Source organism: Danio aesculapii, chromosome 20 (genome assembly GCF_903798145.1).
Source record: "Danio aesculapii chromosome 20, fDanAes4.1, whole genome shotgun sequence".
NCBI classification, from domain to species: Eukaryota; Metazoa; Chordata; class Actinopteri; order Cypriniformes; family Danionidae; genus Danio; species Danio aesculapii.
The window spans coordinates 35,280,610-35,298,760 of NC_079454.1; the positions used below are offsets into that span (position 1 = coordinate 35,280,610).

An 18,151-nucleotide genomic window follows, 5' to 3' on the forward strand; every position below is an offset into this window, starting at 1 on the left:
GAGGCTGAAGTATGAGAAGGAGCGCTCTCCTGCTGAAGAATTTGCTTTCTGCTATGGTTGGTAATATAATGGGCAGCACAAGTGTCTTGATACCTCAGGCTGTTGATGTTGTTATCCACTCTGCAGATCTCACGCACACCCCCATACTGAATGTAACCCCAAACCATGACTTTTTCTTCACCAAACTTGACTGATTTCTCAGAATTTTGGGTCCATTCGGGTTCCAATAGGTCTTCTGCAGTATTTGTGATGATTGGGATGCAGTTCAACAGATGATTCATTGGAGAAATCTACCTTCTGCCACTTTGATCGACGACAAGACTTTTGTCAGGTAGTGTACATTACTTTTTATTTTGATTTAGATTAAATAAATGTTTCAAACTAATTATATCGATCAAAAAGCAAAATAGGTAACAATTCACAATAAAGTCTTATTAGTAAACATTAAACTAACATTAAAATTACCAATGAGAAATAGCCATATTATAGTAATATGTTTATTAAAAAACTTTTATAAGTTATTAAAAAATACAACTGAATTTTATTAGTTAACTTATTTAACAAAGCGGTTATTACTTTTGATTTTAATGTGTTATTACTAGGCATGAACTAAGAAATTAACATGACCTAAAATTAATAAATGCTTTAGTAGTTGTCATTATAATGACTTTAGTTAAATTAACTGATGTTAAAAAAATTTTACTTTATTGTATAGAGTTAACGAATAAAAGGCCTATTAATAGTCACAGAAATTTTAATGTGGTAGGCCAGACTAACACGTAAAATATTTATGTTTGAAAATAAACAGCTTATATAAATTCTTCAAGCATTTGGTGCTGTGATGGCAACATAGCAACATAAGCTCATTCTAAAAAAACGTAGCAATATATACATTTCTAGAGATCGCGAATTATGTAGCCAGATGGCTGCATTTCATCTTTAAAACAAACGATACGGGGCGGTATGACGCCGTTCCTTTTCTCGCTTACAGTTTTAAAAATAAATTTTACCACGTTTTCAGATTTTACCACATTCTCACCCTGTTATTTACTTGTTTATTTTATTTTTTGGCTTCTGTTTTTGACTTACCCACTTTCTGGAACCGTTCTACACTGGAGTTGACCACGACGACGGGGTACAAATTAGGCGAGGGCTTTTCTTTTTCTGGATTGTTTTTTAAAACTGTCGGTTGGGTTTAGGGAAGTGGGTGGGCGGGTCAATCAGTGCTTTTGAAAAATATATTGCTTGGGTTTAGAGAAAGAGGAGGATGGGCCAGTAGACAGCGGCCTCTGGTGGATTTACAGGAAAACAGCAGACACGAATGGCACTCAAGAGAGAAATTTGAGATCTCAAAAAGCATAGACAGCAGCCTCTGGTGGATTCGCGAGACAAAAAAACGTAGCTCCTGAACATATTTGGCGCTCACCAGAAATGTATATAGCGGTACATTTTCAGAATGAGCCTGGGTTGTGTGATGGACAACAACTGCAATACATCAACAATCAGAATATTCTTAAAAAGGTACTCTAAAAGTTACATGATGAATAATAATTCACTGTATTTTGAAGTGCTCACGATAACAATATCATGTATGTTCATCATCACAATATATTCAATATCGACATGTCTAAACATATAAGAGTTTTCATAGGCTGTGGATTAAAGGTAAAATTGTTCTGTTTTCTGCACAGGTACACTGAGAGACAGAGGGATAGAGAGATAGAGAGAGAATTAAATTGCAATGACAACTGCAATTTGATAACCACAACATAACACAGATATGCTAGTTATATTAATATTAGAGTGTATTTCTTCTTTTCTTTGTCTGACTGTCAGATTCCCTCTCCCCATCCTTTTCCTGAGTACAACTCATTCAAAACAAACAGGTTTTGTAGTCTGCAATTTATGGGTTATTAAGAAATGATTGCATCAAATACCCTGAGGCCTAAAGCTCCTCCTGCTCAGCGCGAGTCTCTCCTTACCACAACACAACACAACCACATCCTACTGTACATCTAAATATATAAATACACTATCGGTCTTCGTACATTTAAATAAATAAATCATTAGTATCATTCAACTCTTGTGTCATTAGGCTCTGGAATCATCAAAATGTCCCAATCAGCACGCTGGCGTTGTGAACATCTTTGAAACAAGATAAATCACGCTTGCATTCTAGCTTCCAGTTAGGGCAAGTTCCACAAACACCTTTGTACACTACAGGGACTAAATTGCGAAATATCTTTACCAAGGAATGTGTTTTCAGGTTAACGACACTGGGAAAAGAGGTAATGTGTCATTAAATGAGCTCTTTGTATCATTAATGCCTTCCTCGGTGTGAAAGTGTAATTTAGAGTGCACAAGAGGACAGTTTATAGCATAACTTGTTATTACACAGGTGCCACATTAGTGAGAGTTATTCCACAGAATGTAGCACAGTGTCAGAGGGCTAGATCTATACAACATAAGGACCTATAACCAGGAAACATTAAAGCATATGCGATCACACAGGGCTTCGCTGGCTTCCCTGATATTAACATACAATGATATTGATTATGTGATGCATTTATATCACTTTGCTTGAAATTTAACACAGGGAAGTATGATTACCATGCAAAAACTTACTTACTTAAAAAAAACTTACTTACAAACAGCAGATTCAAAAGCTTGATCTCTTGTTGAAAACTATTTGCCTTATAAAAATAATATGTGATCCAGACATGTTTTCAGAACAAATCAAATCAAAATTTTATTGATCCCACTTTATATTAAGTGACCTAAACATTTTACATTGTATTATAATTGATTAAATACCTTCATTTAATTACATCTGTATTGAATTTCTGTAATTACAATGTTTAGCATCCCTTACACCACTGCTATTCAATTAGTTTGTCATAGGGACCAGTTCATGAAAAGTATCCTAAATGAGGGTCCAGAGAGATATGACTTATATGAGTGTTGACACAACAGGAATATAAGAGCCTGTATGTTGTATTTTTGCTCCTTAAGACACCCACTTTTTCTACATTAAAACTTTAATATGTTGTATTTTGAAATATATAACATCAGTGCATTTTACAATAAACTTTTTTTTTTTTTTTACAAACATATCCAAATGTTGTATTAAGCTACAACAGCCATATTAACAACTGCCAAACATTTAGACTGCTTCCTAAAGAGAGCAAGTGCAAAGAAAATAGGTGTACCTGTTGTCAGCGCAATACAGTGCTGGGATGCGCGATTACTCGTTTTAATGGAATTCATGTGTGAGAATGGTGACTCGCATGTGTAAGAGCCAAACATTGTGAGGACCAAAATGGCAAGACCCATTGAATTAGGGAATTTTTCCTGGCTGACTTCATGTGTCCAAAACATCTCAGAACCTGCATCCTGTAATGACCGTAGCAGATCATCCGTTGAATGAATGTCAATGAGTTCGAGTTGTAAAGATGCCTCATCTAATGACACAACCAGCTCTTTTGCTTTTAATGCAAACTCTCCCTCAACATTTACACAGAAAGGGTCCTTAACAAATTTCCTCACTTCATCTGGGATTGTAAAATGATCAAAATGATCTTGTGCTGCATTGAACAGACGGACGTCACTTCATAATTATAGTCACCGTTTTTCGACTGAACTACATTTACATTTGATGTCTTGGGCACACTATTTGGAGGGCCAGAACAAATTGCCTCAGGGACCGAGTTCGCTCTGCAGGCTGCCAAATGAATTGCCCTGCCTTAAACCTTAACCCACCCTTAAACCTACTCATACCACTAAACCTGTACGTAACCCTACCCGTTTCCCACCTTAAGAGCACCAGAAGTGTTCTGGAAAACATTATGAACACAATAAGTACATTGTATTTATTTTTTGATGCAAGTACATAGTAGTTAAGGCCACCTAATATAAAATGGGACCTTTAATTTATGGCTATTGTATCAACTTCTAATATGGAAATCTGTGTCGATATCCTGATATTGTAATATATTGTAATATAAGTAATATTTTTATGTTTTTAAATAAGTCTATTATTTTTACAGTGGCCGCATGTTGTTTTTTTATATAAAAAAAATAAATGCAACTACATTATTTTGCAATGATAACTGCAATAGAACACAGATATGACTATTGTAATTTAAAATGACTTAAAGAGTAACATGATTGCTCAGAAATCTTTCTAATGTGCTAATTTTGTGCTCAAAGGCATTCAAATGTAAATTTGATGGTGAAAACCTTGTAATTACAGATGTTTCATAATTTGTGGAAACTTTTTGACAAATTAAATGAACAGCTTCTACTTGCTATACGCATCTTTATTAATACTGCATCTTTCCTGTCATGTTTGATTCATTTAAAGCATCCTTGTGCCTATTCATTTCTTTCAAAGCCAAAACAAATCTTACAGCACTCAAACCTTTTGAACGGAGCAAAAATTGGATTTTCATCCCACAGGGGAAGATTAACTATGCCAGTCAAGCATGGCAGACATGATGTCCAGCATTCACAGAACTGTCTTATGAGGATTGGAAAGGCTTATGATGCAACAACGCCTTTATAACAGAAATTCACTGGTCCTCAGTGACAGTACAAACCTGCGAGTGCTGACCTGAGAACAGTGTGCTCAAATGTTTAAAGGAGGAGTGTTGAAATAAGAAGAACAGAATAAATGGCATCACGCACGTAGCCAGGTCAAAGAAAGCAATACAGCTGGCAGTATGACTTGCAGATAAGCTAATGAGCTTCATTTACGTATATCTCATGACTAACCGGTATTCCTGTTGAGACACGCAGTCAAACAGGCTCCTGGCAGTGAAACGTGGTTCCATGGCAGCAATCTGAAAGCAAAACGCACATCTGTTGAGTAAAGAACACAATGTACACATCGATGCACACATATTACATAAGAAATGAATGATCTTAGACCTCTTGGTTGTAATTTCATTCAAAAGTAACAGTATAAAAGGCAATTGTTCAAGTCTAAAATTAAAGTATATATACACACACCACTGTAAAAATGCTCAGAACTATCACTCTTTCATATATGTAAGACTTTTCTTTATTATAGTTTTTCTTTTATTATTATTTTGTATTCAGAAAAGTGATCTTCATGAAGTAAATATTCCTGTTACAAAAACATAATAATCATTTTAAACTGATTCTTTTGTTTAGATAAATGTTTAAAACATTAATAATAAGAAATGTAACTTAAGCATTGCATTAGAATGCTAGGATGACTCCTCAAGAATCTTATCACACTGTGGACTGGAGAAAGGGTTGCTGAAACTTTATCTTTACATGAAATAGTTTTCATTATCTGATTACCATATTTTCAGAAATTTAAACTGTGTTTTTTATTATGTGCAACGTGTTGTGAATTAGATAACAAGCAAAACAGGTCCAAAGAGTATTTTGAATGCCAAATGAGAGACGCATGAGTATCTGCAGAGAGCATTTCTTACAAGCTAGTTTTAGTTTCACTCCTGATAAATTAGATTGCACTTGATGTTTATTATAAGCGTTGTTTTCCAACAAGCTAGTTTTAGTTTCACTCCAGATAAATAAGTTTAGATTTGATGTTTATAATAAATGTTATTTAAAGTGAATGCTACAACAATATTTATTTGATTAAAATACATATATTCCATCCCTCTTTCTATTCAAAATATCGTTCAATGGAAAGGATTTGTTGCAGTGTGAGGTGAACTACAATATGCATTTTTTTTTAAATATTATATTTTTATTTTGACCTTAAAGCAACACAGAGCAATACAAAAACAACAACAACCATAAAGACAATAATTCTTGGCTTGAAATTGCAATAGTGGAAAAACCAGAGGGATAAGTTAGTTAAAACCAAAAAGAGAGGCCATGGCAAAAAGTAAAGACCCAGGTGGTTTTAATACACAATTACAGAAATATGTTTTTCCACCATTCATAGGTTTTACACTGATGTACATATAATTTTTTTTTATTTAAAACAATTTAATAGCTACAAAACTAAAATGAATTAAATTATTTCTTTGATAACTAGAAAGGAATATTTGAACCTATCGGTTCACAATATCCTGATGCCCTGTTTTTCTAGGCTTAATTGGTGATAATGGTTATGAATGTTGGACCACTATTGCCTTTTTAGCATCAGTAGAGGACAAACTATCCAGACAGTAATGTGTGAATTGTGGAGTGGGTTAAACGAAAAAAGTCAGCATTTTTTAGCATGTGTACTTTTTGGCTTTTATTCTTGCCATAATAAAAAAAAAATTGTAGAGCAACCCATGTTTTCTTGTCATTAATATTTTAATAAACTTTAAAGGTGGAACTGTCCGAGATATGAACAAAAGCAAGTTATGCATCAAAGTTTGAATTAAAAAATATAATTTATAAAAATAATAAAAATAATTAGTTTAAAAATATTGAATGATATTAATGATATGACATAGTTCTGGAAACGTCCTACTTCTTTTGCTGTCCCTTGTAGTTTTAAAGAATATCACACTGGCAAACGCGTCAAGTATAACAGCCTCGTCTGTTTTGTGAGGTGCGCACACAGTCAGCGGAAGTCCGTGACATGGCACCAGGCGAAAGTATAAATCAGGCTTAAAGTGCTAGAGAATTCTGAAAGGATTTAAAAAGTGGTTTTGATGCCTTTTTCCATAGACAATAGTTATTTTTTTAAGCTACCACCATTCCATATTGGACACATTTTAGTTTTTAATGATTTTGTTTATTTTTGTCTCAAAAAGCCAATTATGACTAATTGAGTCATTTTTACAGAAAACACAGTACCTACTGATTTAATATAGGGCATGAGTTTTCAAAAGGTGGATATGATTGTTCTTACCTCACTAGTCTCAATGAAGGACAGAAGTGTCTGTGCATCCTGAACACTGCTGTCTGCAGATAACAGCCTGTGGGAGAAGAAAACTTAAATTTTAATGTCTCATACAGAAGTAGAAAATAAATAAAAGTCCACATTATTTGTGTAATAATAACCTCATAATGCCAAAAAGATCTTGAGTGCAATTTTAAAATGCATCCGTGCACCACAGCACGTTGCTACATTTAACATTAACCATAAACAAAACGGCACATTAAGATTAAAATGAATAAATGTATCAGATAGATCATTAAATGGTTTCTAGATTTCAGCTAATCCTTGAACCATCAGTGCTGTGCCCTGAAGTAAAGGTTGTCCTTGCATAAAAGTTGAAACTGACCCTGTAATAAGTGACCTGTAATTGTGTTTGGATCAGAAAATTTGTAAATTAGTAATCACTGCATTTACTCATTTACAGCATGTGTGATGTTAAAGCAGAGGGGAATTTGGAGAGACACAAAGACCCTAATTTTAGACAGTGTCTGGGAGACTTAACATGCTGCTGCCACGTTCAAACATGTCCAAGACTGAGGTTTGTTTCACACATCCTGCGTCTAGAGTGCAAAATAGAGCATAACTGCAAGTGGTCAAGTAAAACTTTTTAAAGTTACTTATGCTATTCATTTAGTCACAATTGCAGGACAAAAAGTCATACTGTAATACATTAATAGAATGGTAATAACACAACAAATACAATTTTAATTAAAGCATATTAAGTTAGAATTAATCTTAAAATGTAATACTTTTTTCTATTATGCCAAAGCTGAATTTATACTTTAGCTTTCAGTGTCACATGAGCTTTCAGAAATTATAGTAATATGCTAATTTCATGTGTAAACTTTCTTATTATCACTGTTAAAAATCATAAGAATCAATATTTATTCAAAGGGTTCAAAAAAATCTATCTTAAAACCTATCAATAAACTAGGGCGGCACAAAATTGGAAAGATTTGACATTGTAATATTTTTTTCTCTGCAATATATATTGCGATATAAATAATATTTCACTGGATGACTTGTGCTCAGAATATATAAATACACCCCTCACAAAGCTATCTTTTAAATTCATATTTGTAATAGGAAGCTATACAAAATTATATGTGTGCATATACATTAGATTAGTCAGTACTGAAGCCAAATCTAGAGCTTATCTAACAAAATAACTTATGATAACGGACCAAAAACTAGCACACCCAAATAGAAAAATATAAAATACAAATAAATAAAAAAAAATAAAAAATAAATAAAAAAAAAAGAGTAAAAATAAAGAGAAGCAAAAAAAAATTGAAATTTTGTAGGTTATAATTTATTTTTGCAATATTTTGCCTAAATTTAATTGTATTATCTTTCAATTTCTAAATATCTTTGGTGACTAAAATATAATTTTAATAAATATATCTGATATATCTGTTTAATAAATCTGTTTTGTTTAAATGCATCAAGATAGATTGCCTACATTCACTGAGAAATGGATAAAAATATTAATTTTCAAAACGGGCTGTACTCAATTATGCTGAGCACTGTAAATAGAAAGTCATATATATATATAAACTTACATAAAAATATACTTATACAGTCATAAACACAAAGGAGCAAATACTAAAGTGAAATAAAAAGTGCTTTATGGTTTTCAGAAATTGAATAATCAAATGTAAAATAGCATTGCATGGTCTTCATCATTTATTAAACTTCTTTATGCACTTTTAAATGCTTTAAACTTTCTTAAAATGTTCACAAAGCCACAGGCCTTAAAACACTTAGCAGATTTACTCTATTAAGATTCAATTCTGCAGTGTCTCCACAAATCTCATGTGTTTTTTGACCTGTGGTTTCTGGTCAAATATAATCCCAACAATAGGTTCTAACATTGCATATCCTGCGATGTGACTATTGCTGACGCACACATTGCAATATCGATGCTCATACAATATATTGTGCAGCCCTTCTTTAAACCTTTGAACATTAGTGCAAATTAAAAATAAAGTTCCTTTAGTACTTTGTGTGTTCATTCCAGTACACAAAGTCATATATGGCTGATTATTTATTTTATATTGTTAAATAAAACTCTACGATTTAGTTTAAGAAATTCTCACATTTGCTAAGATGGTGTTGACACTTTCATTTCTGTCATTTCAGAGTTGAGAGTCATTTAGTAAAAAACAAACTCAGTGCCAAAACTCTGCGTGCTGTGTTGCTTCTGCTATGCAGTGTGATGCTGCCTCTGTGCACCGTGTGAATACTGCAACCTGTTTACATGGCCACCAGAATGAATATGTGCTGTTTACATGCCACAGATGTAAGATTTCTGACAGGAAAATAACACATTTAGATTTTTCCCTGAATAACCTTCAGTAGATCCTGAGAGAGCTGAAAACAGAGATGCAGGTGGAGAAAGTGAGACTAGATAGGAGAACGGGGGGGCTTGGCGTTGGAGAGAAAAATGCAAGGCTCAAAAGGGAGGGAGAGGGAAGGAGGAGAAGAAATGTAGAGTAATTCAAGGGGCTAGATCAAGGAGGGAACAGAAAGAAAAAGCTTTTTCAGCAAGAAAGCCTGAATTATGCATGCCTTTTTCATTCAACGACACAGGGGGATGAAAATGAATAGTGCTGCACATTTGTGTGTGTGTGTGTTCGCTCTGATGACTCATCTATCTGCTTTCTGCACATAAAAACGAGTCTAGCTGTATCCATGGAGACAGCTGATAATCGACTCTCAAACCTTGCCATCCTGGTTTCTCAATAAAACCTCATTGAAGAGCAAAAGGGCACAATGATGAAATAGAGTAGAACAGTCAAAACAAAATAAAAACAAATCTCAAATGAATACTATAAATTGAGAAACGGCCTGAAAGTAAAATGTGATGTCAGTGCCAGACCGATGACTAATGTAGTGAAAAGCCATATTGTCATTTCTGATCATGTGACTGGGAAGGACAACATTTAACCCTTTGTGCATTGTTCAAATTTACTACCCTTTCGTTATGTTGGTGGTCATTTTTGCCCCACTGACTTCCATTATAATGACATTTTTGGATTGTAAGGCTATGAAGCTATATAACCATGCATTCTTGATTGTTGGTGGTTTCCCCTTCCATTGTTGATCATCAGTTGACACCATTAACCTTTTCGATATGCCTGTGCAAAAAAGTGCTTTTTATATGGAGTATGTTACATTCCCCTCCAGAACGTACTTTGGGGTTATGTGTGTGCGTCTGTTTGTATGTGGGTGTGTCATTTTACGTGTGTGTTACAGGTACAAACGGCATTGGAGGATCCGCATTTTGTACTGATGACTTTGGATGCTGACACTGGGATCGCGCCACCAATCGCTGGTCGGCGTAGCATTTAAAAAGCCTTCTGTGATTCTCTGTGAGGACAGTCTCTCTTGCGAGGACTAGTCTGAGAGAATGTGGTTTCGTTTGGCTTGTGATTAATGCTGTTGTCTAAAATCTATTAAGATTGCAATGTGTTTGTTCTTGAACTTATTCAGTTAACTTTTTGAGTAATACCTCTGAGAGGGTGAAGAAGTGAGCTAATCGCGTGATATACAAGCAGTATCACACTTGTAGCAATGCGATGTGGCTGTATATCAGCACTGGTGGGAGGCGTACGTTGTGTCCCACTAGTGACGATATACAGCCACATCGCAATGCTACGAGAGTGATATTGTGTTTATACAACAGTTCGACGGCATAATCGTGTGTATAAAAAAACAATCAAACACGGAGAGTCTCAAAACCCTTTTGTAAGAGCAACTACTTTCTTCTTCCATTCATTCACATCTGCAGCTGACATCAGAACAGCAGAAACCGTTGCTACTTCACCAACGTCACTTAGAGCTAGTATTTGAATGATTCTCTAGTGTAATGTCTAAAGTGATGACAAAACAGGTGATTTTGCTCACATTTTCAAATTATAAGACTAAACAGCATGAAATGCCATCAGTCTACAGACATTTCCCAGTATTTCTCTGTTGCAATCGGGAGATCACAATACAGGTCCTTCTCAAAAAATTTGCATATTGTGATAAAGTTCATTATTTTCTGTAATGTACAGATAAATATTAGACTTTCATATATTTTAGATTCATTACACACAACTGAAGTAGTTTCAAGCCTTTTATTGTTTTAATATTGATGATTTTGGCATACAGCTTATGAAAACCCAAAATTCCTATCTCAAAAAATTTGCATATCCTTAAAAGGTTCTCTAAACAAACTATTAACCTAATCATCTGAATCAACAAATTAACTCTAAACACCTGCAAAACATTCCTGAGGCTTTTAAGAACTCCCAGCCTGGTTCATTACTCAAAACCTCAATCATGGGTAAGACTGCCGACCTGACTGCTGTCCAGAAGGCCATCATTGACAAGCAAGAGGGTAAGACACAGAAAAAAATTTCTGAACGAATAGGCTGTTCCCAGAGTGCTGTATCAAGGCACATCAGTGGGAAGTCTGTGGGAATGAAAAAGTGTGGCAGAAAACGCTGCACAACAAGAAGAGGTGACCGGACACTAATATCTAGTAGAATGATCCATTAGGTCTGTCGGGACCATCATTTCAAAAGAAAACATGGCAAATTGTACCTCTTCCCAAGAGGGAAAACCACCAACAATCAACACAATCAAAAAATGTCATTATAATGGAAGTCAATGGGGCAAAAACAGCCATCAACATAATAAAAGGATAGTAATTTTGCCCAGAGCCTAATGTTGAGTTTTTGAAAAATTTCAAACCATTTTCCGAAAATATTTGCTAAAATAGACACGTCACTAAAAATCATTTTAATTGCTGAAACTAGACTTGAAATCACCTGGACCAAAAACGTCCACAACAGCACACAAGGGTTAAAAGCTCAAATGTACTGAGAACAATGGCCGTGAATTGATTTACAACAGGGCATTTGTCGGCTGTTTGTTAAAGGAAGGATCAGAAAATATGACTTTTAATAATTCCACAAGACAGGATTTGCAAAGAAACTGGGGTTAAAATATCTGTTATAGATCTGTTAACTGTCTGTGATTTAACTGCACTTCAAGCAGCAGCAAGTGGTACACTTTGTATTTTTATAAAATACAAACAAGATAAATATAAAATATAAACGAGAACCCTTCAATCTCACAACAGGAGTCTCAGTTTGTGGACATTAAATCAAAAATTAGCTGTAAAGACCTCTATACAGCAGAATATTTACCTGTATGGTGGGCATCCGGTCGCATTTGCTGTGAGCGGATGAGAAAAACAGCACAACGTGTGTATTTATTTATGTTTGTTTGTGCGCGCACATACTTTGAGTTGGTGAGGAAAACCAGCTAATTTTTATTTAAAGGCACAGGTGCAAAAACATCTACAATTCCCTCTGACCCAAAAATGTACATTTTCAACAGGGTATAATGAATGATCTGATGGGTATTTGACCTGAAACTTGACAGACACATTATGGACAAACTTATCTTACGTCTTGAAAATAGGCCAAATTGGTACCCTTTTAAGACATAATAATACTAAAATTCCCCAAAACTTTAAGAGGCATGAATAATACATGGAATCTGTTTAATATGCTAGTGAGGCAAGTCTTTGGTACTATTTTACTGCAACATCAAGAGCTGTCTCTGTACAGACAGCTATGACACGGTTTGTGCTTGCACCATGCAGAAATCTTAATTTAGACGAAAAATTGCCATGTCACAGTCAAATCTGTACGCCTTGTGCTATGAGCCATGAAGGCTGAGAAATGCTGAGCAACGGAAGTGAGTCACAAAGACACAAACCGACAGGATCGGGGAGGGCTTGATAATGAGTATGCGAGTCTGACGATTATGAAGATTAAGACGTAACCCCCATTCCACGTGCGACACATGCCTCCCTCTGTCCTCTACATGCTCAGGTGACTAAGGGCAGAAATTGACCGAGTTCTTACAGCAAGCACATGACTGGAATGATAATATATTCTGCTAAGACTGCAGAGTTGTTTTTACTAGCATGCGCATACCTCTGAAGAGCCTCCAGTAGCTGTTTTAGTGCAGCGGAGAGCCTTTGTAGGCATGACAGAGCTTCCTGAGGTGGGGGTGAGGTAGATCGCAGGCTGGACTCAGTGGTTCCTGGAGTATAGTGGAGTGCTGAGAACAAAGATGTACTGAAAAGAGAGAGAAAAAAGACACTGTAATGCATTGAAGTTTCTATTTGATAGCAGTCAGTACATTCTCAACAGAACCTGATCAGGATTTATTTAAAAGGTTCATTATTTAAGCAGAGCATTAGTAACCTGCATTTAATACAAAAAATACTGTCTTTTTTGGGTTACTGACAGTAATACTGAACACACACTAATATTGTAAATAAAAAAATTGTAAAAAATTATAATTTTTAAAATGTAATTTATTATTATGATGGCAAATCTGAACTTTCGGCATCATTACACTTCAGTGACGTGATACTTTACAGACATTATTCTAATATGCTGATGTGGTGCTCATATCATTCATATTATGAAATAAAAAGGTTTTGCAGCTTTTGAGTAATTTTCCCCTGAATTTTATTGAATAAATATAAAGTTCAAACCAACAGTATTTATTTAAAACACAAATGTTTGGTACCATTATAAATAGCTTTACTCTCAGCTTTTACCCATTTAATAAATCCTTGCTAAGTTAATGTTTTGCTACATTGCAAAAAAAAAAAGATCTTACTGACACTAAAATGCATGCTGAGAAACATACTTTCATCGTTTGTCATCATAGCCTCTCTCACCTTATCTGACACACGTTGTTCCAGATGCTCTCAAACAACGCCCAAACCTCCTGATGGGATGTGGAAGGAGGTAAAGCTGCATCTTCCTCTATTTCTGCCATCAGAGAGTCCTCATCATCAGCTTCGCCACTTTCTAATGGAGCTTTTGGAGACTGACACACAGAGAGAAATCATGATGAGTAATCAGAATGCAACAATTGTTCAAGTTATATTATAATGAGGCTTACCTGTAATCTTTGCTGTAGTGTGTGAAGTGTAGAAAGAGCATGAGCTACGTGACCGTTGTACTGAGATCTGCCAGAGAGTGCAGACAGCAGCTCTGTAGCCAAACTCACAGCACTAAGAACAGATGTGTGCTCTACAGACCTGTCTACGGACAGACAGAACATAACACAATTGAGATTAGACAGAAAGTCAGACAGACCAATAGATCAATTGATGAAACAATGAAATGAAGAAAAAAACATGGACAGACAGATGCATGGATTGATTGATTGATTGATCGATTAAATGATGGATGGAGAGACAGAAGAATAAACAAAGTACAACAGAATGACAGACAGACAGATAAATAGGATGCTTTTAAAGTCATTAGTTGACTGTACTTAAAGTGAGTAAATGAACTATGCATAATTATAAAAATTAAGTTAAGTCAACTTAAGTTACAATGAGTAAAATAATGCAAAGTTCAGACTGCATGATTCTATGCCCGATTTTGACTCGCCAACAGGTTTTGAGAAATTGTCGACAAATGTCTGAAATCACAGGCAAATCGGTGCTCATTCACATGGGTAATATTCACAGTGTGAACTATCAAAGACGTGGTCTGAAAGAATCTCTGATGAGTCGCAGACACCCGTGAGATATTTGGCATGCTAAATATTCAAAATCATGTGTGAAATGGGTTCTGATAGAAAATAAAATTACCTACAGCCAAAGAGAGTGTTGTATCCACTAGTATTAGTATCTGCCGGCCAGCGGGAGGTTGGGTGAGAAGGTAAAAGTGCTTATTTTCGGTCTATTTGGACCCAAGAGATGAAGGAAAAACTAGTGGAAATTTGGCAGCAGCGGCGGTGTCTTATTGACGTGTCATCTGAGCAAAATCACAACGGGTCAAAAAAGAAAAAAAGGTTTGAGAGAAATTGGTAATTCCCTTAAAAATCCAGGTGAGCAAAATAAGTACATTTTCTACCCCACTAATGGCATTATGTGGTTAATAACAAAAGATATAGGTGACCTCGCATTGTTTTTATGTCACATCTCACATGTGTTCGGTTGAGAGATTGTAGGTCCGAGTAGTTGAGAATTGAGTAGTTTGTGGACCGAGACAACATTGTCTGGGATTTTCCTATTGTAAAGTCATGCAGTATGAATCCCCCTGGCGCCAATCCATCCTACAGTGTAAACACAGCAGCGACGGAAAGCTACCCCAGATAGTCATGTAGTGTGAAAACATCTGTGACGCCACTACTTTGAAAATCATGCAGTCTGAACTCGGAATCAGTCAACTTGTCATTTTTAGGCAAAGGGTTTTATGATGGATGGAAAGAAGGAAGGATAAACAAAGCACGATGGATGGTTGGATGGATGGATGGATAGAAAGACATAGATAGATATTAGGATAGACAGACAGACAGATGGATGGATGGATAGATGGATGGATGGATGGATGGACGGATGGACATAGATAGATATTAGGACAGATGGATGGATGGATGGATGGATGGATGGATGGATGGATGGATGGATGGATGGATGGATGGATGGATGGACAGAGATAGATAGATATTAGGACGGATGGATGGATGGATGGACGGACAGACGGACAGATAGATAGATAGATAGACAGACAGACGGATATATGAGTGGATGAATGGATGGATGGACAGACAGATAGATGCTTTAAAAGCGATTAGTGGACTATACTTAAAAGTGAGTAAATGAACTGTGCATTCATTGCAAGTTAAGTCAACTTAATTCCAAGTTACAATGAGTTAAATATTTTAAGTTTAGATAATATTTTTTTACAGTGTAGAACAACAGAGACACTTTATTCTCTTCATATATTACTGGGTGTGGTTATGATCATTTTTAATGATCTCCATTTCTGTAGTCGGGCTGCACTGACGGCCTGTGGTCACTGCTGAAGAGAGGAAGGGAGGAAAGGAGTTTAAAAAGACAGGAGTGGGCAGAAAACAAAGGTTCACAAGCATGTTCACAGCTCGAAGGGGGAGAGAGACACATTTATAAAAGGTCATCGCCTCTTGGGCATATCATTAGCCCACTGATACAAAAGAGCACACAAAACAAGAGAAAGACACTCCTTCAACACTCCCACCCTACAACACGTAAAGTGCAGTAAATCACATTTAGGCAAGAACAGGAGGCCCCTGGTACTTTTCCACCCCTCCACAGACTCCCTCTTCCTTCCCTCTGTCGGGCTGGGCTCATGGCCAAAAGCAGCAGAGAAGAAAGGCACAGTCATACTCCTGCTGCAGTGATTGGCAGAATGAGGTCAAACTCATAACTACACACACCACTTGAGGACAGATTGTGCACCAATGTGAATCAAAACCACAAACTCTGAGGTGCGCATACACACACACAAACACCAATTAAGCTTGTGTTTAGTGAAAACTCGAAATGACATAAAGAGGAACTGATAGGCTGAAGCGGCCAGAAGGGGTCAGACTGCGCAGCCCAAATATGTTTTATGCTACGTCTCACATAATATAAGGCATTAAACATTAGCTTATGTGAAAAAAACATAATTATTATTAAACATATTCAATTTATATTGTTCAAACCCTGTTTCAGGTTCTTTCTTGTTAAACACAAAAAAGATTTTTTGAAGAATGCAGGAAATTGGTAACCATATATATAAACACCCTCAACATTTAATGGTAGTGGAACAGAATATGATTCTCTTTTTTTTTTTTTATGACAAGTTCTCTGTACTCAAATGGCCTTCACAATCCCCAGATCTCAATCCAACAGAGCATCTTTGGGATGTGGTGGAACGGGAGATTTGCATCATGAGTGAGCACCCAACAAATCTGCAGCAACTTAGTGATGCTATCATGTCAATGTGGACCAAAATCTCTGAGGAATATTTCCAGTACCTTGTTGAATCTATGCCGAATCTATGGCAGTTCTAAAGGCAAAAGGGGTCCAAACTGAAATGTGGAAATGTGATGCTGTCCCCACCTTTGAAATGCAGGCTAGAGAACTTGGGAATATGTTATACTTAGAAGAACCGAGATTCACACTAAATGACAAATTGTTCCATTTTTAAGATTTGGGAACCATTTATATTATTTTTGCAGATGGACTGAACTGATAGACTATTGTATGCTAATTTATTTATTTATTTATTCATTTATTTATGTTATTTCATTAATTATTTTATAATTATCTTATAATTGTTTTTTAATGTCTCTTTTGGTTTCATTGTCCATGTACACCTTGCTTCAATCTTCTATTTTTGTCCCAGCCAGATCCATATATGATTGTAAATGTCATTCATATATGCCTTGTATTGTATTTAATTTTTTATGAACCTTCCATAAATATTTTGATCAATGTTAGATGGGTGGTAGGGTTTTGAGTTTCTTTTTGTAGTCATCTAAATTCACTGTGAGTACTTGCAAAAGAATTTTGATGGTATATCTTTGTAAGGATTTAGGCAGTACTGTATGTAATGTATGAAGGTTTTTTCAATTAAAATGAAAATAAAGAGTAAAAAAAAAAAAAGGGGGGTCCAACCTGGTACTAGTGAGGTGTACTTAATAAAGTGGCCGGTGAAATTTGACTTGCCTTGTCTAGAATTCCCCAACAGAATATAAATTCTACAATGAGACTTACCAGAATTATACAATTATACTAAACTTTAGAATTAAAACAAATCTACAATATTCTGATTTACAGTATTTAAAATATTAATTTATTTAAACAACAAAAATAAAGGCATAATCTGGAAAACAAGCTTCCCGTAGGCAATGCAGTGGCGCAGTAGGTAGTGCTGTCGCCTCACAGCAAGAAGGTTGCTGGTTCGAGCCTCGGCTGGGTCAGTTGGCATTTCTATGTGAAGTTTGCATGTTCTCCCTGCGTTCATGTGGGTTTCCTCCGGGTTCTCCGGTTTCCCCCACAGTCCAAAGACATGCGGTATAGGTGAATTATTGTGTAAGCTAAATTGTCCGTAGTGAATGAGTGTATATGGATGTTTCCCAGAGATGGGTTGCAGCTGGAAAGGCATCTGCTGCTTAAAACATATACTGGATAAATTGGCGGTTCATTCTGCTGTGGCGACCCCTTTTTTAATAAAGGGATTGAGCCGAAAAGAAAATGAATGACAAGCTTCCCGTTTCACAATGATGTATGCAAGGATACAATCCCACGTGTGAGTTTGCTTGTATATGAGAGACGGCTACCAATGATTTTATGAATCACGGTTTTATGAACCACCGTCTCTAAAACTCTAAGGTGCACTTAACAATATCTGAAAAACACTTTTGACC

The 18,151-nt window shown here is 35.8% G+C and overlaps 1 protein-coding gene across 2 annotated transcripts in view; it reads right to left on the bottom strand.

The window, feature by feature from the left end:
- Positions 1-18,151, bottom strand: part of swt1 (SWT1 RNA endoribonuclease homolog) — a 35,463-nt gene that overhangs the window by 6,201 nt on the left and 11,111 nt on the right. For both annotated transcript variants that reach the window (XM_056481417.1, XM_056481416.1), the window contains exons 13-17: positions 13,862-14,004; positions 13,635-13,786; positions 12,877-13,020; positions 6,848-6,914; positions 4,774-4,841 (exon numbers count right to left, since the gene is read on the bottom strand). In XM_056481417.1, the coding sequence (XP_056337392.1) occupies positions 4,774-4,841; positions 6,848-6,914; positions 12,877-13,020; positions 13,635-13,786; positions 13,862-14,004 (574 nt within the window). The remainder of the gene's footprint in view (positions 1-4,773; positions 4,842-6,847; positions 6,915-12,876; positions 13,021-13,634; positions 13,787-13,861; positions 14,005-18,151) is intronic.